Raw genomic sequence first — 24,128 nt, forward strand, 5'->3', positions numbered from 1 at the left:
TGGCCGCCGAGGTTTCGTGCTGATCAGTAGGCATGCTCTCTAGTCACACCGGCCATTTTCTTGTGGTCAGCAGATAGAGTGTACAGTATACTTCCAGGGGAGGTCTGCAGACCAGAGCGGGTCTCATGAGCAGACCGGAAGTGATGTCATGAATACACAGGAAGTCCCCTGTGGGAGGAAGTAGAGAAGAGACATTGCTGGAAGTGGTTGCAGAGGAGGTAATTATTATTATTTCAGATACTTATATAGCGCCATCAATGTACGCAGTGCTTTACATATATATTGTACATTTCCATCAGTCCCTGCCCCTGAAGGGCGTACAATCTAAGGTCCCGACCTCACATTCATACATACACATCAGGGATGTTGGATTCCTATCACCCAACACTTGGGATATGTAGTTCTGGGCGCCGGGCAGGTAGTTCTTTTCTACCTGTATCCCTGCTGCGGGCTCACCTGTCAGGTGGAAGCAGTGCTGCTGCCCAATTGCTTCCACACAGTGCCAGCCTCCCCCCACCCTCTGCTTGGCTATCTGTGGGCCCAGGACCAGCTCACCAACGGCTAGAGGGGAGGGAGGAGAGCGGACACGTCCGTTCCCCTCCCCTTCTTGTCCTGACCCGGAAGTGACATTATGACGGCACTTCCGGGACCCCGTTGAGAGATTGTAATGCGATCCACGGGTATGAATGGAATATGGTGCGATGTGCAGCGCAGTATATTCAGAGGGGAGACTTCAGGGGACCCCAGGTATCTCAAAAAGAACCTGTCACCCAAAATTCATCACATAGCAGACTTTGTCCCCTATGTGATAAAAAAAAAATGTAAATGTAAACAAAAAAAAAGTTTTTTTAAAAATTTTTAAAAAATGAAAGTTACACCCAAGCACATACCATCCACCCAAAAAAAAAATTGAGGCCTCCCCCACCCCCACATATAAGCACGTACACATATCGCTGTGCATGCCAGGATGACAGCGATAATTCTAGCAGCAGGCCTCTTTCATACACTATACTGACGACCTAGAAGGAGCTTTAAAAGCGTCGCCTATAGAAAATACTGGGGACTGAAGTTCATCGCCATTTCACTAGCGCACAAATTTCAGGTTTGACACGGATATCTATTTACTTGATGTGACCGAATGTGTAGAATAAACATGCCTCTTACTCTAGACCAGGGGTCTCCAAACTATGGCCCTCCAGGTGTTGAGGAACTGCAAGTCCCATGAGGCCTTGCAAGACTCTGACAGCCACAGGCAAGACTCCCAGAGGCATGATGGGACTTGTAGTACTTCAACAGCTGGAGGGCCAAGTCCCATCATGCCTCTGGGAGTCTTGCCTGTGGCTGTCAGAGTCTTGCAAGGCCTCATGGGACTTGCAGTTCCTCAACACCTGGAGGGCCATAGTTTGGAGACCCCTGCTCTAGACAATAGTACAGAGCTCGGCAGAGCTGAAAGTACCATCAACCCTCATACTGACCTCTTATACCCTCATCCTAATACAGTCCAGAATATTCTTTACAGGGAAACCCACATAGATAACATAATGAAAAGGGAGGAGGACCGGAGTCACATGGCTGAGAAGATACTAAACCTCACCCTGGAGATCATCTACCTGCTGACCGGAGAGGTGAGGAGGATTCTGGGAGGTCACATGACATCACTCTCATCTCTATTCATAAAACACAGACCTGACCAGAGAGGTGAGGAGGATTCTGGGAGGTCACATGACATCACTCTCATCTCTATTACTAAAACACAGACCTAACCGGAGAGGTGAGGATTCTGGGAGGTCACATGACATCAGGTATCTTGGATTGGAGTGAAGAATCGGATATATTTAAAACATTTTTCACAGTTGGAAGATTGGATAGTGTGGACGATTTTGAATTTTGGACTTTATTATGGACATTTTGGATATATTGGGAATGAGGGGTATGATTTGATATTTAGGGAAGGCTATAGAAAAGGTTTATGTTATGGGATTCTGGGAGGTCACATGACATCACTCTCATCTCTATTAATAAAACACAGACCTGACCAGAGAGGTGAGGAGGATTCTGGGAGGTCACATGACATCACTCTTCTCTCTATTAATAAAACACAGACCTGACCGGAGAGGTGGGGAGAATAAAGGGGTTTTTGTATGATGTCACTTGGTGTTTCAATATAGAGTTTACCTCCCGTGAAGTCTGGTGACCGTGTGACCATCACAGTGCCTTCACCTCACTGCCTGACACCTGAGAGACACAACATTCAGAAGATTCTAGAAGTTATCAAGAAGATTATTGAGCTGTTGACGGTCGAAGAGAAAGGGGCTGGGAATAATGGAACCGTATCTACTAAGGAGGAGTGGGAGTATTTAGAAGGACACAAGGATCTCTACAAGGACATCATGATGGACAATCAGCCACCCCTCACATCACCGGGTAAGAGGAGACTTTATTGGAAAGGAGAGAGCAGTACGGAGGATCCACCTAGATCCCCCATCATCTGATAAACACATAGAAACAATGGATTCAGTCAGTGTGTGTGTTTCCTACAGATGGATCCAGTCATGGGAACCCACCAGAGAGATGTCCCCGTCCTCTGTATTCCCGGGATTCCACACAGGAAGGTCACACCATTCCTCACCATCATCAGGTAGATGAGGAACAATCATTGATAGTTTTGATTCATACACAATCATGTTTGTTACAATAAATGTTTTTTTATATATATTCAGAGTGGAAACCTTGGGGATTATAAAATTGTTATAAAAGAAGAGTATAAAGAGGAGGATGAGGAGTATGGAGTTATGGAGGAGTTTTCAGGAGGACACAAGGATATGATGAAGCCACCCAATACTAGGAACCCACCAGAGAGGTGTCCCCATGCTTTCTATTCCCGGGATTCCACACAGGAAGGTCACACCATCCCTCACCATCATCAGGTAGGTAGAGTTGAGGGTCGGGAACATAAAGTGATGGAACACTCTGACATGTGGAGACAATGTGTGGACTCTACAAGATGAGATGTTCTATGTGATCTCACATCATAAATCCTTCTATGTTACAGATGTTATTTTCTGCCATTCTGTTGGTTTAGGGTGAAGATCTGATGAACATGAAAGTTGAGGGTGAAGTAGAAGAGACGTATGTGAGGGATGATCAGCAGTCTATGGAGGAGGATGGAATAACAGGGACATTCATAGAGGAGGACACTCCTACAGAGATCAGCACAGGTGAGCTCTGCGCTCTCTTTCTTGTCTGTCCACATAGAGAAAGCACCATTCCACTTTTGCTTGCAAAGCACCCCATGGAACTGGTTGGCTGCCATTGCCCTGTTACAGTGATCTGGTCACCTCCAGTTGTCCAACTTTCATCACCAGTTATCTTGGTTTGTGAGTACCTGGGGCCTTGCCTTGAGATTAGGGCCTAAGTTGCATTACTGCACCTTGTCTGCCCATGGACACAGAGGAGACAGTCCTGCTGTTACGGATGACCCATGCCCATACTCCCCAAATGGTTTTGGGTGCAATTATTCGGTATCCTCAGTTGAAGCCAGCACCTGTAATCTGGAGCATGTTTCCCCTATTGGAGGGTTTTCAGCATTGGAGGCTGTGTCCTCTACCCTTTCTTTAGTGACCAACACATCCACCTTGGACTTTTTGTCCATTTGCGCTCAACTCTTTACACACCTTGACTGCACCATGCTCCAGTCTGTCTATGACTCTTGGACCATCTCAGACTCTTTTTTTGAGGCACCTCAGTCTCCTACTGTTGCCCCAGAATAAAAAAAAATACTGAACACAAAACCTCCTGCGCATGAGTGTGGTAGTCTGGTTCATCATATGTGTCTGCTTCTCAACGCAGAACAAGGATACACTAAACCTTGCTGTCTTCTAAGAACTGGACAAGTCCCAGAACACAACTACCAAAACGAGAGGGCGCACCAGCCTAGTGCATTATCCCATGTAACATTGATAATCCACATAAAAAAATACTCACAAACTATATGAAATAAGTAGCATAGCAAGCTACACATTCGTAGCATGGTTGTCCATTGGACTCTGCCTACTCCAGAGCTCAGGAGAACTCTACCAGGATTCTAGCTTGCTTACAAGTTTCGGGGCTATACCCTTTTTATCAGAGCCCCATTTGGTTCTGATGAAGAGAGTATAGCCCTTGAAACACGTGAGTTATTCCTCAGTGCAGACTAGAAGTGCCCAGGGCCCTGCCTGAGAGCGTGTTTGAGATGCTCCCTTTGGAGAGGGAATTTGTAGACTAGAGGGAATGGTCGACTATTCCTACTGTTGGTCAGACAGCTTACCACCTCAGCAGTTCACCACTAGACTAAAGGGAATGGTCGACTATTCCTAATGTGGGTCAGCCCACGTACCACCTCAACAGAACCCCATTAGACTAAAGGGAATGGTCGACTATTCCTACTGTGGGTCCACCAACGTACCACCCCAACAGGACACCACTAGACTAAAGGGAATGGTCGACTATTCCTAATGTGGGTCAACCAGTGTACCACCTCAACAGGAAACCATTAGACTAAAGGGAATGGTCAACTATTTCTACTGTGGGTCCACCAACGTACCACCCCAACAGGACACCACTAGACTAAAGGGAATGGTCGACTATTCCTACTGTAGGTCAGCCAGCTTACCCCCTCAGCAGGTCACCTCTAGACTAATGGGAATGGTCGACTATTCCTACTGTGGGTCCACCAACGTACCACCCCAACAGGACACCACTAGACTAAAGGGAATGGTCGACTATTCCTACTGTAGGTCAGCCAGCTTACCCCCTCAGCAGGTCACCTCTAGACTAATGGGAATGGTCGACTATTCCTACTGTGGGTCCACCAACGTACCACCCCAACAGGACACCACTAGACTAAAGGGAATGGTCGACTATTCCTAATGTGGGTCAACCAGTGTACCACCTCAACAGGACACCACTAGACTAAAGGGAATGGTCGACTATTCCTACTGTGGGTCAGCCAGCTTACCATCTCAACAGGACACCACTAGACTAAAGGAAATGGTCGACTATTCCTACTGTAGGTCAGCCAGCTTACCCCCTCAGCAGGTCACCTCTAGACTAATGGGAATGGTCGACTATTCCTACTGTGGGTCAGCCAATGTACCACCTCAACTGGATCCCATTAGACTAATGGGAATGGTCGACTATTCCTAATGTGGGTCAACCAGTGTACCACCTCAACAGGACACCACTAGACTAAAGGGAATGGTCGACTATTCCTACTGTGGGTCAGCCAGCTTACCATCTCAACAGGACACCATTAGACTAAAGGGAATGGTTGACTATTCCTACTGTGGGTCAACCAACGTACCACCTCAATAGGACCCCGTTAGACTAAAGGGAATGGTCGACTATTCCTACTGTGGGTCAACCAGCGTACCACCTCAACTACATGCTGACTCACTCACTGATTCACTGGAAGTGGAGCTGGGCCATGCACAAGTCACCACTTAGTAGGGTATATAAGTGGTGACTCAGCATGGTGCCCCGGATAGATGTTGTCTTTGACGAAACTCATTGAGCGGAACTAAATGCTGACCTCATCACATTCACCGGAAGGGGAGCTGAGCCATGCACAAGTCACCACTTAGTAGGGTATATAAGAAGCTGTGACTCAGCATGGTGCCCCGGATAGATCTAGTCTTTGACGAAGCGCGTTGAGCGGAACTAAATGCTGACGTCATCACATTCACCGGCAGTGGAGCTGAGCCATGCACGAGTCACCACTTAGTAGGGTATATAAGAAATGGGGACTGCATGGTGCCCTGGATAGATGTCATCTCTGACGAAATGCGTCCAGCAGAACTAAATGCTGATGTCATCACATTCACCGGAAGTGTAGCTGAGTCATGCACGAACACCACTTAGTAGGGGATATAAGAAGTGGTGACTCAGCATGGTCCCCCGGATAGATGCTGTCTCTGACGAAATGCATCAAGTGGAACTAAATGCTGATGTCATCACATTCACCGGAAGTGGAGCTGAGCTGTGCACCAGTCACCACTTAGTAGGGTGTATAAGAAGTGACTCAGCATGGTGCCTTGGATAGATGTCGTCTCTGACGAAACGCGTCAGGCTGAACCACATGCTGACCTCCCTTCCACCCGGAAGTGGAAAAGAGCCAGTCTGGACTGCTTTTTCTTTCACTAGGCAGTGGTGTTTCTCTTACATGTAACTACATTGTATGCGTTTAATAAAGTTGCCCATCGGGTTTTTACACCCGTTTCTTCCCTACTATGTACTGCCATGGTGGAGGTTGATGGAGGATACCTGCGGTCATTTCCGCTTCTGCAGAGGAGAGTCCTGCTAAATTCCTAAAAAGATCTACACCTTCAACTCCCCCATCAGCAAGGTGTTCATCCCTTCTCCTGCATGAAGATAAAGGAGTGTGGTGGTTGAGCCCCCTACAGGATGGCCTCCCCATTTCCTCTGTCCCCCCTCTTAGCAGTCACGGGTTTGGGTCCTGAGCAGGCTTGTGGGTCTTGAGCAGGCTTGTGAGTCCTGAGCAGACCTGTGGGTCCTGAGCAGGCTTGCAGGTCCTGAGCAGGCTTGCAGGTCCTGAGCAGGCTTGTGTGTCCTGAGCAGGCTTGTGTGTCCTGAGCAGGCTTGTGGGTCCTGAGCAGGCTTGTGGGTCCTGTCTCTGTGGATCAGGTAGTCCTTACAGTAAGGCTTCAGTCTTCTTCAGGCGACTGGGGTAGCCTCAGCCTCGTGTTCCTGGGCAATGCCACTCGCTGACATATTGCACCTCCATCCGTTGAAGAGGCATCACTCTGAATGTAGTTCCTATCACTTCCTGTAGGCGGGTGTGTAGCCCAAAGGTCCCTGAATCCCCATGTCCCTCAACGGACTCCAAGGCGTTGACCCAACATCCTCCAATAATCTTCTCTCTTTATCTCCAGATTGGAAGATTAAAGATGAGGACTTCACAAGAGCTTTTGGTGGACTTCACAGTGTGGATGGACCATCGAACCCCTCTGACTCCAAGCAACCTCGTACTGTGAGGGATGGGGCCGGAATCCAGGGGGAGAAGACATGTTCCGATCCCGAATGTGTGGAAAGTTTCACCTTTGAACCGAGTCTCTATCAGAAGCCTCACACGGCAGAGAAGCCGCATGCCTGCCCCGACTGCGGGAAATGTTTTTCCACGAGGTCGCTAGTTGTCAGACATCAAAGATCTCACACCGGGGAGAAGCCGTACTCCTGCTCTCAGTGCGGGAAATCTTACTCACAAACATCGCAACTGGTCAGACATCAGAGATCTCACACGGGAGAGAAGCCGTATTCCTGCCCCGAGTGCGGGAAATGTTATCCAGTAAAGTATGAACTGGTCGCACATCTAAGATCCCACACGGGGGAGCGGCCGTTTTCCTGCCCTCAGTGCGGGAAATGTTATCCGCGGAAAGCCCAGCTAGTCAGGCATCAAGTATCTCACTCGGGCGAAATGCCACATTCCTGCCCCGAGTGCGGGAAATGTTTCATAAGCGAGTCCCATCTCTACAGACATCAGAGAACTCACTCGGGGGAAAAGCCCCATTCTTGCGCAGATTGCGGGAAAAGCTTTTTAGAGAAGTCCCACCTTTACAGACATCAGAGAACGCACACGGGTGAGAAACCATATTCCTGCACCGAGTGCGGGAAATGTTACGCGCGGAAATCGCAACTAGTCAAACACAAAATGTCTCACACCGGAGAGAAGCCGTATTCCTGTTCCGAGTGCGGGAAATTGTTTTTAAGCGAGTCAAACCTCAACGCTCATCAGCAAACCCACACGGGGGAGAAGCTGTATTCCTGCTCCGACTGCGGGAAATGTTTTTCTGAGAAGTCCCATCTTTACAGGCATCAGATAACTCACACGGGCGAGACGCCGCATTCCTGCCCAGAGTGTGGGAAATGTTTTTCGCAGAAGGCGCAGCTTTACAGACATCAGATCACTCACACCCGCAAGAGGCCGTATTCCTGCTCCGAGTGCGGGAAATGTTTTTCACAGAAGGCCTCTCTTATCAAACATCAGGGAGTCCATGCGAACCAAGGCGGATCGGTGTCCCAAGTGCGGGAAGTGTCTTCTACGTGAGTCGTGTTTTGCTGTGCATCAGAGATCTCACACGGGGAAGAAGCACACCTCAGAAAACACGTGGACATTGGACTGCTAGGAGGTATGCCACTAGGCCCAGGTTCACACCAGATCCAAACCGCATGAGAATTCGCACCCCATTGCCGGCAATGGAACCGTTCATGTTGCAGCAATTGTGAAAAAGGTTCGTGCGCGACTTTTTGGCGATCTCATTGCGACTTGCATAGACGCCTGTTATAGGAAGTCGCAATCAAATCGGCAGTGTAAATCACACTGGTATGTGGCTTTGAGATGGTGCTGAAGTGGCGTGATTTTATAGCTGCACCAGTGTGAGCCGGGCATAAGGGATGAGTCCCTCCTGCTGTGTATTCTGAGTTCCTCTTGTCTGCAGGTGAAGCTTTTACCGCCGTCAGAGCCGTCTTTGCGGTTTTTTCTTTTGCGCACGTGTTTAAATAGACATTTTAGACCTGAAGATCGCATAAACCCCCAAAACGTGATATATTTTCTGAAAGCAGAGACCCTAGAGAATAAAATGGTGGTAGTTCCAGTTTTACATGTCATGCGATATGAGCGCAAAGGTCTAGGAAATGCAAAGTTTCAGTGAGCAATACACTAAACGACGCAATAAATGACCCAAAGTTTTGGTAAAATTTAAGAGATGAGGTTGCGCCGAGTAAGTAGATACCAAACAGGTCAAGCCTGAAATTTGGCACCGAGTAAGTAGATACCCAACATGTCAAGCATTAAATTTGGCACAAGCAAGTTGATTCCGAACATGTCAAGCCTTAAATTTGGCACCGACTTAGACGATATTCAACATGTCATGACATAAATTTGGCATATGTAAGTCAATACCCAATATGTCAAGTCTTAAATTTGGCACCGAGTAAGTAGATATCCAACATATCAATATAATAAACAGAATGGTGCAGCACTATTTTTACACATACAAATAGTTATAAAATCAGTGGATACAGATCAATAAACAAACGCATACACAGTTATAAAACTAACAGGTGCGTAAGATCTGCCTGGATCTATTAGGTGATAAAAGGTGCAGAAGAAAAACATGCGGTCCAATAGGACCCAAACGCGTGACTTAAACCTGTCCCTCAATGGGACCAATCCCCAATATTCAAGTGTGATATGCACAAAAAAAAGGAAGTGGGTTCCTATGCAGGGATATATATTGCAAGTTCCCCTATAAATATGTGCTAGTTACACCATGACGCTATCCTGAGGAAGTCACAAGGGCGTGATGTAACGCGTAGATGCGGCGTGGTGACGCACTTCTGGTGAGCGCCATCTTAGGACTCCAAAGTGTCTGCAGTACACCCATGCTTAGTGGTGTTAAGTGCCTGACATGTGAGTTGATTACCTGGCGATTTTATTCTATTCTACCATTAAATACAATATTGTACTATGGAGAATCTTTGTTTTGTCCTTATATGATTCCTACATGGTCTTTGCGCATTGGTAAGCCTATGGTCACCTGCACATGGAAGAGGAGCTGGAATGGAAGGAGAGACCAATTAAGGGATGTGATATCTAACCTACCTGGAGATTGTGGGCAGGATCCAGGGAGATCCAAAAAGTGTTTTGACCCTTGTAGGGTTGCAGCCGGAAGGTGAGCGGGCATGCTGGCCGTTTAGGATTTTCACTCACCGCTTGCACTAACACTGGAGCACCCGTTTAAGGAGATCATTATTGTGTTACTCTTGCCATTAGCATGTATGATGGTACTGTATGGACATTTATGTTTCACACTTGATTTATAACAAATGCGAATGGTACACTGAGCACTTGTTGTTTGCAATATATAGCCCTGTATAGGGACCCACTTCCTTTTTTTGTGCGTATCACACTTGAATATTGGGGATTGGTCCCAGAGAGGGACAGGTTTAAGTCACGCGTTTGGGTCCTACTGGACCGCATGTTTTTCTTCTGCACCTTTTATCACCTAATAGATCCTGGCAGATCTTATGCACCTGTAAGTTTTATAACTGTATATGCGTTTGTTTATTGATCTGTATCCACTGATTTTATAATTCTTTGTATGTGTAAAAATAGCGCTGCACCATTCTGTTCATTACATTGCATTGTCCTGATTTAGGTATAGGATAGGGTGTTGGCTGCTTATATCATTATTCCTTCACTCTCAGCAGCGCAGGAGGATCTCCACCTACTATTATTTTTTACCCAAAATGTCAAGCCTTAAATTTGGTGCCGAGTAAGTAGATACCCAACAGGTGAAGCCTTAAATTTGGCGGCGAGTAAGTAGATTACCAACAGGTGAAGCCTTAAATTTGGCACCGACTGAGTAGATACCCAACATGTCAAGCCTTAAATTTCACACCGAGTAAGTCGATACCTAACATGTCAAGCCTTAAATTTGGCACAAGTAAGTCGATGCCCAACAGGGCAAGCCTTAAATTTGGCACCGAGTAAATAGATACCCAACATGATACCCAACATATCAAGCCTTAACTCTTACATACATTTTTCACAAGTAAGTCAATACCCAACATGTCAAGCTTTAAATTTGGTGCCGAGTAAGTTGATACCCAACATGTCAAGCCTTAAATTTCACACCGAGTAAGTCAATACCCAACATGTCAAGCCTTAAATTTGGCACCAAGTATGTCGATACCCAACAGGTCAAGCCTCAAATTTGGTGCCGAGTACATAGATACCCAACATGTCAAGCATTAAATTTGGCACTGAATAAGTCGATACCCAACATGGCAAGCCGTAAATTTGGCAAAAGTAAGTCGCTACTCAATATGTCAAGCCTTAAATTTGGCACCGAGTACATAGATACCCAACATGTCAAGCCTTAAATTTGGCACAAGTAAGTCGATACCCAACATGTCAAGCCTTAAATTTGGCACAAGTAAGTCGATACCCAACATGTCAAGCCTTAAATTTGGCACAAGTAAGTCGATACCCAACATGTCAAGCCTTAAATTTGGCACAAGTAAGTCGATACCCAACATGTCAAGCCTTAAATTTGGCACAAGTAAGTCGATACCCAACATGTCAAGCCTTAAATTTGGCACAAGTAAGTCGATACCCAACATGTCAAGCCTTAAATTTGGCACAAGTAAGTCGATACCCAACATGTCATGCCTTAAATTTGGCACAAGTAAGTCGATACCCAACAGGGCAAGCTTAAATTTGGCACCGAGTAAATAGATACCCAACATATCAAGTCTTAACTCTTACATAAATTTGGCACAAGTAAGTAGATACCCAACATGTCAAGCCTGAAATGTCGCACCGAGTAAGTGGATACCCAACATGCCTTAAATTTTGTGCCCAGTAAGCAGAATTGCACTGCATTAGGTTCTTCCCTGGCCATAAAAACCGACACGTGGACCTGGAAGTGACGTATTACATGTTGCTTCTGAGTCAACAAAAAGAGGAAGAGAAGAGCGGACACGTACGCTCAGTTCCCTCTTCTCTGCCTGGTGCTGGTCCCAGGCGTGCCAGTGGAAGGATGGAGCGGAGTCCGGGATTCATGGCGTGGGCGCTCGCGGGGGTGGAAATGCCTGATCGCTTCCACCTGACAGCTTGTCAGATATGCACTATCTCCGTGACTGCGTGTGTGTAAAACCCCTTGCTGTCAGGCCCATGTGACGTATGGACCTGGCAGAAAAAGGGTTAAAGGTAAAAGTTCTGATGAGGGAGGAGCTAGACATCACTTGTAGATACAGAGCAGGGGAGATCAGACTACATAGAAGCAGTGGCTATCCGGTGCTATGAAACCCTTCCCATGGAGCTTCGTAGGCTTGGAGAGAGCCCACCCGGTGGCTGGAAGTGGTAAATATGACATTTTAAAACAATGTTTCCTTTTTACTTGATAAAAAAAAAAATAATAATAATGCAAATATATTTACAACGTTTTCGTATGAAAGAAATCATGATATTTACATATATTTCAGATCGTTATTCGTTGTAAGTCGATTGATGTCTGCCTTCGGGTTTCTATTATTAAATGTGTTGTTTTTTTGTTTTTTTAAAATTTTAGTTCCGTGTTTGTGGTGTCTCGGTGGTTGTTGGAGGAGCCGACACGTTCCTTCACAAATCTCGGGACGTCTGTCGTATACTCCAATTGTCCAATCGCGGGCACTTTTACCCCCTTCCTGCCCAAGGGCCAATTTTCAGCTGAAAATTGCGTGGTCATGCAACGCTTTACCCAAAGTGCATTTTTATCATTTTGTTCACGCAGCTAGATCTTTCTTTTGGTGGTATTTAATCACCACTGGGGTTTTTTATCTTTTGCTAAATTAACAAAATAAGACCGAAAATTTTGAAAAACACCCCCACATTTTTCTTTGTTTCTGTTATAAAAGTTTGCAAATAAAGTAGATATCCAACATGTCAAGCCTTAAATTTGGCACAAGTAAGTCGATACCCAACCTATCAAGCCTTAAATTTGGCACAAGTAAGTCGATACCCAACATGTCAAGCCTTAAATCTGGCACAAGTAAGTCAATACCCAACATGTGAAGCCTTAACTTTGGCACTGAGTAAGTAGATACCCAACATGTGAAGCCTTAAATTTGGCACCTAGTAAGTAGATACCCAACATGTGAAGCCTTAAATTTGGCACCTAGTAAGTAGATACCCAACATGTGAAGCCTTAAATTTGGCACTGAGTAAGTAGATACCCAACATGTCATGCCCTAAATTTGGCACAAGTAAGTCGATACCCAACATGTCAAGCCTTAAATTTGGCACCGAGTAAGTAGATACCCAACATGTCATGCCTTAAATTTGGTGCAGAGTAAGTAGATACCCAACATGTCAAGCCTTAAATTTGGTGCAGAGTAAGTAGATACCCAACATGTCAAGCCTTAAATTTGGTGCAGAGTAAGTAGATACCCAACATGTCAAGCCTTAAATTTGGTGCAGAGTAAGTAGATACCCAACATGTCAAGCCTTAAATTTGGTGCAGAGTAAGTAGATACCCAACATGTCAAGCCTTAAATTTGGTGCAGAGTAAGTAGATACCCAACATGTCAAGCCTTAAATTTGGTGCAGAGTAAGTAGATACCCAACATGTCAAGCCTTAAATTTGGTGCCGAGTAAGTCTATACCCAACATGGCAAGCCTTAAATCTGGCACAAGTAAGTCTATTCCAAACATGTCAAGCCTTAAATTTGGCACCAACTGAGTCGATACTCAACATGTCAAGCCTTAAATTTGGCACAATTAAGTAGATACCCAACATAGCAAGCCTTAAATTTGGCACAAGTAAGTAGATTCCAAACATGTCAAGCCTTAAATTTGGCACAATTAAGTCGATTCCAAACATGTCAAGCCTTAAATTTGGTACCAACTTAGACAATACTCAACATGTCAAGACATAAATTTGGCACAAGGCACAAGTAAGTCGATACCCAACATGTCAAGCCTGAAATTTGGCACAAGTCGATATCCAACATGGCAAGCCTTAAATTTGGCACAAGTAAGTCGATATCCAACATGTCAAGCCTTAAATTTGGCACCGACTTAGACGATACTCAACATGTCAGGACATAAATTTGGCACAAGGCACAAGTAAGTTGATACCCAACATTCAAGCCTTAAATTTGGCACAAGTAAGTCGATATCCAACATATCAAGCCTTAAATTTGGCACTGAGTAAATAGATACCCAGCATGTCAAGCCTTAACTCCTACATAAATTTGGCACAAGTAAGTCGATACCCAACATGTCAAGCCTGAAATTTCGCACCGAGTAAGTCGATACCCAGCATGCCTTAAATTTTGCGCCCAGTAAGCAGAATTGCACTGCATTAGGTTCTTCCCTGGCCATAAAAACCGACATGTGGACCTGGAAGTGACATATTACATGTTGCTTCTGAGTCAGCAAAAAGGGGAAGAGAAGAGCGGACACGTACGCTCGGTTCCCTCTTCTCTGCCTGGTGCCACCCGCCATGCTGGTCCCAGGCGTGCCAGTGGACGGACGGAGCAGAGTCCAGGATTCATGGCAAGGGTGCTCACGGAGGCGGGGGTGGAAATGCCTGATCGCTTCCACCTGACAGCTTGTCAGATATGCACGCTCTTTGTGACTGCATGTGTGTAAAACCCCTCGCTGGCAGAAAAAGGGTTCAAGGAAAAAGTTATGATGAGGGAGGAGCTAGACATCACTTGTAGATACATAGCAGGGGAGATCAGACTACATAGAAGCAGTGGCTATCCGGTGCTATGGAACCCTTCCCATGGAGCTTCGTTTGCTTGGAGAGAGCCCATCCGGTGGCCGGAAGTGGTAAATATGACATTTTAAAGCAATGTTTCCTTTTTACTTGATAAAAAAAAAAATAATAATAATGCAAATATATTTACAACGTTTTCATATGAAAGAAATCATGATATTTACATATATTTCAAATCGTTTTATTCTGTGTAACTCGATTGATGTCTGCCTTCGGGTTTCTATTATTAAATGTGTTTTTTTTAAAAAAATTTTAGTTCCGTGTTTGTGGTGTCTCGGTGGTTGTTGGAGGAGCCGACACGTTCCTTCACAAATCTCGGGACGTCTGTCGTATACTCCAATTGTCCAATCCCGGGCACTTTTACCCCCTTCCTGCCCAAGGGCCAATTTTCAGCTTTCAGCGCTCTCGCATTTTGAATAATTGCGCGGTCATGCGACGCTTTACCCAAAGTGCATTTTTATAATTTTGTTCACACAGCTAGAGCTTTCTTTTGGTGGTATTTAATCACCGCTGGGGTTTTTATTTTTTGCTAAATTAACAAAAAAAGACCAAAAATTTTGAAAAAAAAAAACAACACGTTTTTCTTTGTTTCTGTTATAAAAGTTTGCAAATAAATAATTATTCTTCATAAATTTAGGCCGAGATGTATTCTGCTGCATTTCTTGGGTGAAAATAACCCAAATCAGTGTTTATTATTGAGTCTGTAGGGAAGTTATAGAGTTCACAAACTATGGGAGATATCTGAAAATTGATAAAAATCAATTAATCCTGAAGTATTGACAGCCAATATAATTTCTTGAGGCCCAAAAATGTCAGGACAGTACAGATATCCCCCCAAATTACCCCTTTTTGCAAAGTAGACAGAACGAGGTATTTCATAAGAGCCATGGCGAGTTTTTTGAAGTTGTAATTTTTTTTTTGTCAGAATTTTTTGGAAAATGAATAAATAAAATATTTTCAGAATTTTTATTTTTTTTTACCATACTGTCACTAGTGCAGTACGGCGGCGTCATGTGACTGGTGTGGCAATGATCAGGGACACTGACTGGTGACAGCACAAAAAAAAATTATTAAAAAAAATCTTTTTTTGTAACATTGTGCAAACCTATACGTTTATTGGGATTTTTTTTTTTTTTTACTAAAAAAAAAATATGTAGCAGAATACATTTTGGCCTAAATTTATGAAGAAATTTGATTTTTTTAAAGATTTTTATTAAAATAAATAATGAAATTATTTTTGGATATATTTTGGGCTCCATGCACACTAGTATATTTTTAAGCTCTTACAAGCTGTCATCCTCAGCATTTTTTTTTTCTTTTCTGCAACTAAAAGCTAAAGAATGTTCTCCCATGTGTCCATGCACACTACTTTAGGCTATTAGCGTTTTTTATTTTTTAATTTCTTTTTGAGCTTCAGCGTCTACGAGCAGGAAAAAAATTGTTATTGTAGAGGTTTTTTTTTTGGAGTGTTTTTCCAGCAGAAAAAAAAAAGCGAAACTCTCTTAACAGCTTTTTTTTTTTCTCTACTTGTACTGTAAAACTGCTAATACTCCTGAACGCTACAAAAAAAAGGCTGTTACCAGCTTTTCTTTATCCAGCGTTTTTTGAGCTTAAAAGAAAACGCTAGTGTGCATGGAGCCTTATAGCTGAAAGAAAAAAAATATATATATTTTTTTAAATGTTTTATTTTTTTTTCTGTTTATAGCCCAAAAAATAAAAAACTCAGTGGTGATCAAATACCATCAGAAGAAAGCTCTGTTTGTGGGGAAAAAAATGCCATACATTTCATCTATGTAAAGGGATGCATGACCACACAATTGTCCGTTAAGGTAGCGCAGTGCTGCAAAAATGGCCTGGTCATGAAGGAGGGGTAAATCTTCGGAAGGGGCAAATGGTTTAAAGTCCACCACATCTCACACAAGGACCACATGGGCCACAAATGGTCAGAGGTCCAAGACCTTGGTGGCATCATACCCAGTGACACCTTTCTTATGGCTGGGTGTACAAGCAGTACAACCCGTTAAGGACCTTGGATGTACAAGGTACGACCCTAAAACACTCTACCGGAGTTCCTTGGGTGTATCCTTGTATTCCCCGGTCCACTTTCCTCATGACAGCCTTTCTGCCATTGTAACCACTGAGACCCAACTCATTGAAAAAAGGGATACAAAGCTATGAGAGAGATCTTTCAAACAGAGTTCCAAGACCTTGATGGCATCTTACCCAGTGACACCTTTCTTATGGCTTGGTGTACATGCAATACAACCCGTTAAGGACCTTGGATGTACAAGGTACGCCCGTTAATACTTCACCTGAGTTCCTTGGGCGTACCTTGTATTCCTCTGTCCACTTTCCTCACGACACTCTTTCTGCCATTGTAACCAATGAGACCCAACTCATTGAGGGATATGAAGCCACCAGAGAGATCCTTCCAACAGAGTTGTACCTATTTAGAAAGTATAGCAAAATGTGTGGTAATTTACACTCACATTCATGTTGCTGGACACTCATTCTAGGGTCAAACAACCCATTTTAGCCCATGTGGGCGGTCACACTCAGCTCTCATTGGGGTTTTCCGGAGATTTCTAGGCTACGGTCAGGCCTCGTGAACAACGGTAAAGGGGGTGAGGTCCCAAAGCAGAACCAATGTGTAGTCGGTAGAGGAACCCATTTGAATAAAAAAAAGTGCTTCCAAGTGGATTCTTCGGGAAGGTCGTTATTTATTGATCATTAGATCAGGTTAAACAACGCATTTAGCGCCGAATTCATCGGGGGTGTACAGTACACATAAATAGGTGCGATCTGTGTGCATTTCTTCAGCTTAAAGTATACTGCGGTGCCTCTGCTTACCAAATATTGGTTCCATCTGGGGTCCTCAACACCTTTATCAAAAATTATATAAGGTTCTTACGCACAATTCTTTGTCCATGTGTCGACCATTGAATCCAAGCATGACCCAAGCCCTATGAAGGCGATTGACGAAACGCTTTAGCTAATCATCTACAGTGTACAATCACCGGCCACTTTATTAGGCCCACCTCGCTAGTACCGGGTTGGACCCCCGTTTGCCTTCAGAACTGCCTTAACTCTTCATGCCATAGAGTCATCAAGGGATTGGAAATGTTCCTCAGACTTTTTGGTCCATATTGACATGATAGCATCATGCACATCCATGATGTGAATCTCCTCTTCCACCACATCCCAAAGGTTCTCTATTGGATGGAGATCTGGTGACTGTGGAGGCCATTGGAGTACAGTGACCTCATTGTCATGTTCAAGGAACCAGTTGGAGATGATATGAGATTTGTGACATGGTGCGTTATCCTGCTGGAAGGAGCCGTCAGAAGATGGGGACACTGGAGTCAAAAAGGGGTGGACATGGTCAGCAACAATACTCAGGTAGGCTGTGGCGTTTAAACGATGCTCAGTTAGTACTAAGGGGCCCAAAGTGTGTCAAGAAAATCTCTCCCACACCATGACACCACCACCACCAGCCTGAACCATTGATACAAGGCAGGATGGATCCGCCATACCCTGACACCACCACCAGCCTGAACCATTGATACAAGGCAGGATGGATCCACCACACCACCACCAACAGCTGAACCATTGATACAAGGCAGGTTGGATCCACCACACCATGACACCACCAGCCTGAACCATTGATACAAGGCAGGATGGATCCATGACACCACCACCGCCAGCCTGAACTGTTGATACAAGGCAGGATGGATCCACCATACCATGACACCACCACCACCAGCCTGAACCGTTGATACAAGGCAGGATGGATCCACCACACCATGACACTACCACCACCAGCCTGAACCATTGATACAAGGCAGGATGGATCCACCATACCATGACACCACCAGCCTGAACCATTGATACAAGGCAGGATGGATCCACCACACCATGACACTGCCACCACCAGCCTGAACCGTTGATACAAGGCAGGATGGATCCACCACACCATGACACCACCACCACCAGCCTGAACCGTTGATACAAGGCAGGATGGATCCATGCTTTCATTTTGTTTATGCCAAATTCTGACCCTACCATCTGAACGTGGCAGCTGAAATCCAGACTCATCAGACCAGCTAACGTTTTTCCAGTCTTCTATTGTCCAATTTTGGTGAGCCTGTGTGAATTGTAGCCTCCGTTTCCTGCTTTTAGCTGACAGGAGTGGCACCTCCTGTGTGGTCTTCTGCTGCTGTAGCCCATCTGCTTCAAGGTTGGACGTGTTGTGTGTTCAGAGATTGTGTTCTGCGTACCTTGGTTGTAACGAGTGGTTATTTGAGTTACTGTTGCCTTTCTATCATCTGGAATCAGTCTGCCCATTCTCTGACATCAACAAGGCATTTTCATCCACACAACTGCCACTCGCTGGATATTTTCTCTTTTTCGGACCATTCTCTGTAAACCCTAGAGATGGTTGTGCGTGAAAATCCCAGTAGATCAGCAGTTTTTGAAATACTCAGACCAGCCCGTCTGGCACCAACAACCATACCACGTTCAAAATCGCTCAAATCCCCTTTCTTCCCCATTCTGGTGCTCGGTTTGAACTTCAGCAAGTCGTCTTCACCACTTCTAGATGCCTAACTGCATTTAGTTGCTGCCATGTGATTGAACAGATGAACCTAATAAAGTGGCCGGTGAGTGTATATCAGTGGTCTCCAAACTTCAGCCCTTTGCTTGCTTTTATCTGGCCCATGGGACACTATTCCTCCTACTGATACGAGACACTTTTCTGCCAACTGACAACAATGGGGTAACATTTCTCCCACTGACACCAACAGTGTGGCACGATTCCTCTCAGTGATACCAACGATGGGGCACTATTCCTTCCCCTGATACCAAATGTGGCGATATTTACTTGCCCGCTCTACCCGTGGCCACAGTCCTCTCTGAAGGACAATAAAATGGCCTTTTGTTTAGAACGTTTGGAGACCCCCTGTGTATATTATGCTCTGTTATGTATCTGTTGGGTTGCCTCTATGCTGACCAAGTTATGAAGGAAAAGTGTGGATGTGTCATCTTAAAGCAGCCTTTCCAACACAGAGCAACCCTTGAAATAACTTTCCAGTCTCCAGGAACCCCTGCTAAAAATGACTATATCTATAACTCATGAGACTGCTCCTTACACCTGTGGTCATTGGAAAGAATTACCAATGGTGTCAGTGGTTACTCATCTGAAAAGCATAAAATTTCCAATGGCTCAAGGAACTCCTAGCAACCTCTGGAGGAACCCTGCTCGAGAAACTCCACCTTAAGGGGTTGTTTGGGATAAGCACGGATCACCAGATGAAAAGTTCCTTCACCCCTGCCCAAGGTCATGGATAGCAGAACATTAGCTCCTTCTCCACATGAGCCTGATTGGACTATGATGATGAACCTTCTATGAAGTTCTACAGCTTCTTCTCTTCAGTGGATTATGACTGGGCAACTCCAAAACACATCAGAAAAAAAGGGGCAAAATTGACAAGGAGGAAATTGCTAAACAAAAATAATTAAAGCACCCTACAGCTCTTGTCTGGGAGTGCTGTCTCAAACTGGGAAGGCTTCCTCTAGCGACATCAGACAGGCATTGAGGAAGTTTACAGCGGTCCTGAAGCATGCTGAAACCTACCTAAAATTAAATATATAGGAGGCACTCCCAGTATAATCTGAATTCATGATTCCCAAACTGGAGCTAAAGGGTGCTGAGATGGCTTCAAAGAAGATGCTTCTCAAAGTTTGATTAGGTTTTTGTACGGCCTACTTGATACGTTACCTATGGATCACCAGGGAGGCGATGGCATCCTATTGGTCCTTAAAGACTCCTCTTAATGAAGTTCCAGCTACATACAGTATACAGCGCTATGTTCTGGAAGTAAGATGGCGACTTCCCGTTCCACACCCAGAAAAAAAATTGAGCTGGGCTGAGCTCAGCCATTCAGAGGGAGCTTTGTATTTTCTGAATGACTACAAAGCTCACTCTGGTTAGCTGTGGTGGAGATCGTGATGTCATCCACCCACCTTTCCATCTCAGGGCTTTCACACGGTGACTGATCAGGAATGGAGATGGACCTTTCATATCGTGAGTGCTTGAGGATGGGTTTGGATTCTTCATACAATGCGTGATCAGGAATGAAGTTGGCTCTTTCATGCAGTTTCATAGTCAGGAATGAAGAGGAACTTTTCATATGATCCGTGGTCAGAAATGGGGATGGACCTTTGGATATGGTTCATGGTCAGGAATGGAGATAGACCTTTTGATATTTTTTTTATGGTCAGGAATGTGGATGGACCTTTCATATGGTGTGTGGTCAGGAATGGGGATGGACCTTTCATACAGTGCATGGTCAGGAATGGGGATGGTCATTTCATACGGTGCATGGTCAGTAATAGGGATGGACCTTTTGTACAGTGCATGCTCAGGAATGGGGATGGACTTTTTGATATGGTTCATGGTCCGGAATGGGGATGGACTTTTCATACCGTGCATGGTCCGGAATGGGGATGGACCTTTCATATGGTGCATGGTCTGGAATGGGGATGGACCTTTCATACGGTGAATGGTCAGGAATAGGGATGGACCTTTCATACGGTGCATGCTCAGGAATAGGGATGGACCTTTCATATGGTCATGAATGGGGATGGATCTTTCAATACTGTGCATGGTCAGGGATGGAGTTGGACCTTTTACATAGTAGGTGGCAAGAAATGGTGATGGATCTTTTGTACATGTGTGGCTAGAGATGGACTTTTCTATTGGTGCATGGTCAGGAATCGAGATGGACCTTTCACGTGTTCGGGCATGGAATTGGACCTTTTGAATGGTATGTGATCAGGAATGAAGATAAACTTTTCATACGGGGGTTGTTCTCCACTTCAACAACTATGTCCTAGACGCCCTCCACACCCTCCCAGGTTTAACAAGGCTTGTAAAGCCACACAGGAAGGTTTTCATAAATGTAGATGGTTCTTCTCTAGAAATATTCTTCTTTGCCAGTGCTGCCAGGCAAAAATGAAAGAATTTCAACTAAATTTTGGCAAAAGGAATTGGTTAATTTTGTTTGTAGTGGAGGTGACCCCCATTTATAAGGATATACAAGGCCGTGTTCACACTACAAGACTTTTTTCTTTTGGAAGCTGCAGTTCCTCAAAGCAGGACGTCCCTATAGAAGACAGACAGGAAGTGATGTCAGGTACAGACAGGAAGTGATGTCAGGTATAAGTAGGAAGTTCCGGGTGAGAGGTGAGTCGGGAGGAAGTAGAGAGGAGACATTGCTGGAAGTGGCAGCAGAGGAGGTAATAAGATCTGATTTTCTAATTACACCCAGTAACCCCCCATCATGTGTCCGTCCTCTTCCTCCACCGTCACGTCCGTCCTCTTCCTCCACCGCCACGTCCGTCCTCTTCCTCCACCGTCATGTCCGTCCTCTTCCTCCGTAGTCGTGTCCGTCCTCTTCCTCCGTAGTCGTGTCCGTCCTCTTCCTCCGTAGTCGTGTCCGTTCTCTTCCTCCGTAGTCGTGTCCGTCCTCATCCTCCGTAGTCGTGTCTGTCCTCATCCTCAGTAGTCGTGTCCGTCCTCATCCTCCGTAGTCGTGTCCGTCCTCATCCTCCGTAGTCGTGTCCGTCCTCTTCCTCCGTAGTCGTGTCCGTCCTCTTCCTCCGTAGTCGTGTCCGTCCTCTTCCTCCGTAGTCGTGTCCGTCCTCTTCCTCCGTAGTCGTGTCCGTCCTCTTCCTCCATCGACGTGTCCGTCCTCTTCCTCCATCGACGTGTCCGTCCTCTTCCTCATGTCCGTCCTCTTCCTCATGTCCGTCCTCTTCCTCCATCGTCTCGTCCGCCCTCTTCCTCCTTCGTCATGTCCGCTCTCTTCCTCCATCGTCACGTCCGCCCTCTTCCTCCATCGTCACGTCCGCCCTCTTCCTCCATCGTCACGTCCGCCCTCTTCCTCCATCGTCACGTCCGCCCTCTTCCTTCATCGTCACGTCTGCCCTCTTCCTCCATCGCCACGTCCGCCCTCTTCCTCCATCGTCACGCCTGCCCTCTTCCTCCATCGACGTGTCCGTCCTCTTCCTCCATTGACGTGAACGCCATCTTCCTCACGTCCGCTCTCTTCCTCCATCGTCTCGTCCGCCCTCTTCCTCCATCGTCTCGTCCGCCCTCTTCCTCCATCGTCTCGTCCGCCCTCTTCCTCCATCGTCTCGTCCGCCCTCTTCCTCCATCGTCTCGTCCGCCCTCTTCCTCCATCGTCTCGTCCGCCCTCTTCCTCCATCGTCATGTCCGCCCTCGTCCTCCATCGTCACGTCCGCCCTCTTCCTCCATCGTCACGCCTGCCCTCTTCCTCCATCGTCGTGTCGATCCTCTTCCTCCATCGTCACGCCTGCCCTCTTCCTCCATCGTCGTGTCGGTCCTCTTCCTCCATCGTCGTGTCCGTCCTCTTCCTCCATAGTCGTGCCCATCCTCTCCCTCCATCGTCACGTCCATCCTCTTCTTCCATCGTCACGTCAGTCCTCTTCCTCCATAGTCGTGTTGATCCTCTTCCTCCATAGTCACTGTGACATCTTTTATCTCCAGCAGATGATGATACACACATGTATAGTGTGGAAACCTAGATTTAGCCCTTCAGGGAACAGAACACTTAAGAGCTGCAACATTCTTACATATCGGATATACATTCGGGGCAAGAAGGTTTTTATTTTGAAGATGCGTCATCTTTCCACCAATGATCTTTTCTCCTTAGAAGCCTATCCTAAAGTATTATACAAGGTTTATTGTAGATGGAGGATGGGGGTTTAGAGGACAATAGGACCTTTAGTACAACCCAGGTAAGTGCATTGGTGACCAGTAGGGGTAGGCTGGTACCATTGGTGATTGGTGGAGGTTAAAATGAGCATAGTAGCCTCACACGCCCTTCACAGCTCCTCCATCTGAGGTCAGGACCTTCTATGATATATTGACTTTCTGTTGCCTTCACAGCATAAATTGGAGCACAATGATGACAGTTGATGGAAGATAGAAGGTCCTATCTGTGTTTCTTGAAAAAGGAAATTTCTAATCTGACAGTCAGACCTAAGGGATACCTGGTCCCAAGTAGAAGAGCAAACTCCGAGCAGTGCAGACCAAACGTGTCTCCCACTCCAGGCAATAGTACATAGCCGGGTATTGCTGAAAGTAATACAATAACCTCATACATCCTAATATTGTACAACCATTGCAGTCTAGATAATTCTCCACTATCCATCTACAGAGAAACTCATAGATCTCATGACCACATCAACGAGGATGGAAGAGGACCGGAGTCACATGACTGAGAGGATACTAAACCTCACCCTGGAGATAATCTACCTTCTGACTGGAGAGGTGAGGAGAATTCTGGGAGGCAACATGACATCACTCCTATCTCTATTAATAAAACACAGACCTGACCGGAGAGGTGAGGAGGATTCTGGGAGGTCAAATGACATCACTCTCATCTCTATTAATAAAACACAGACCTGACCGGAGAGGTGAGGAGGATTCTGGGAGGTCAAATGACATCACTCTCATCTCTATTAATAAAACACAGACCTGACCGCAGAGGTGAGGAGGATTCTGGGAGGTCACATGACATCACTCTCATCACTATTAATAAAACACAGACCTGACCGGAGAGGTGAGGAGGATTCTGGGAGGTCACATGACATCACTCCTATCTCTATTAATAAAACACAGACCTGACCAGAGAGGTGAGGAGGATTCTGGGAGGTCACATGACATCACTCTCATCTCTATTAATAAAACAGACCTGACCGAAGAGGTGAGGAGGATTC

The 24,128-nt window shown here is 45.6% G+C and overlaps 2 protein-coding genes across 2 annotated transcripts in view; both read left to right on the top strand.

Annotated features, from left to right (window-relative positions):
• Nucleotides 1-24,128, top strand: part of LOC149440459 (uncharacterized) — a 200,408-nt gene that overhangs the window by 138,232 nt on the left and 38,048 nt on the right. The window lies entirely within an intron of this gene.
• Nucleotides 166-10,039, top strand: LOC149440468 (uncharacterized). The gene is made up of 7 exons (XM_089658551.1): nucleotides 166-218; nucleotides 1,520-1,625; nucleotides 2,169-2,424; nucleotides 2,541-2,638; nucleotides 2,721-2,927; nucleotides 3,083-3,218; nucleotides 6,930-10,039. The coding sequence occupies exons 2-7, from the start codon at nucleotides 1,542-1,544 to the stop codon at nucleotides 8,099-8,101; spliced, it is 1,953 nt and encodes a 650-aa protein (XP_089514677.1). The 5' UTR covers nucleotides 166-218; nucleotides 1,520-1,541; the 3' UTR covers nucleotides 8,102-10,039.

The sequence above is a fragment of the Staurois parvus genome, unplaced genomic scaffold (genome assembly GCF_062004578.1).
Source record: "Staurois parvus isolate SC_StPar_1 unplaced genomic scaffold, SC_StPar_1.0 ptg001079l, whole genome shotgun sequence".
Taxonomy (NCBI): domain Eukaryota; kingdom Metazoa; phylum Chordata; class Amphibia; order Anura; family Ranidae; genus Staurois; species Staurois parvus.

What these genes read in the sequence shown, in the direction of transcription:
- LOC149440468 (XM_089658551.1), top strand. Translation starts at nt 1,542, where the DNA reads ATGAAAAGGGAGGAGGACCGGAGTCACATGGCTGAGAAGATACTAAAC. An exon ending in CCATCCCTCACCATCATCAG is followed by an intron (nt 2,928 to 3,082) that starts GTAGGTAGAGTT and finishes CTGTTGGTTTAG; the next exon opens with GGTGAAGATCTGATGAACAT. An exon ending in TCCTACAGAGATCAGCACAG is followed by an intron (nt 3,219 to 6,929) that starts GTGAGCTCTGCG and finishes CTTTATCTCCAG; the next exon opens with ATTGGAAGATTAAAGATGAG.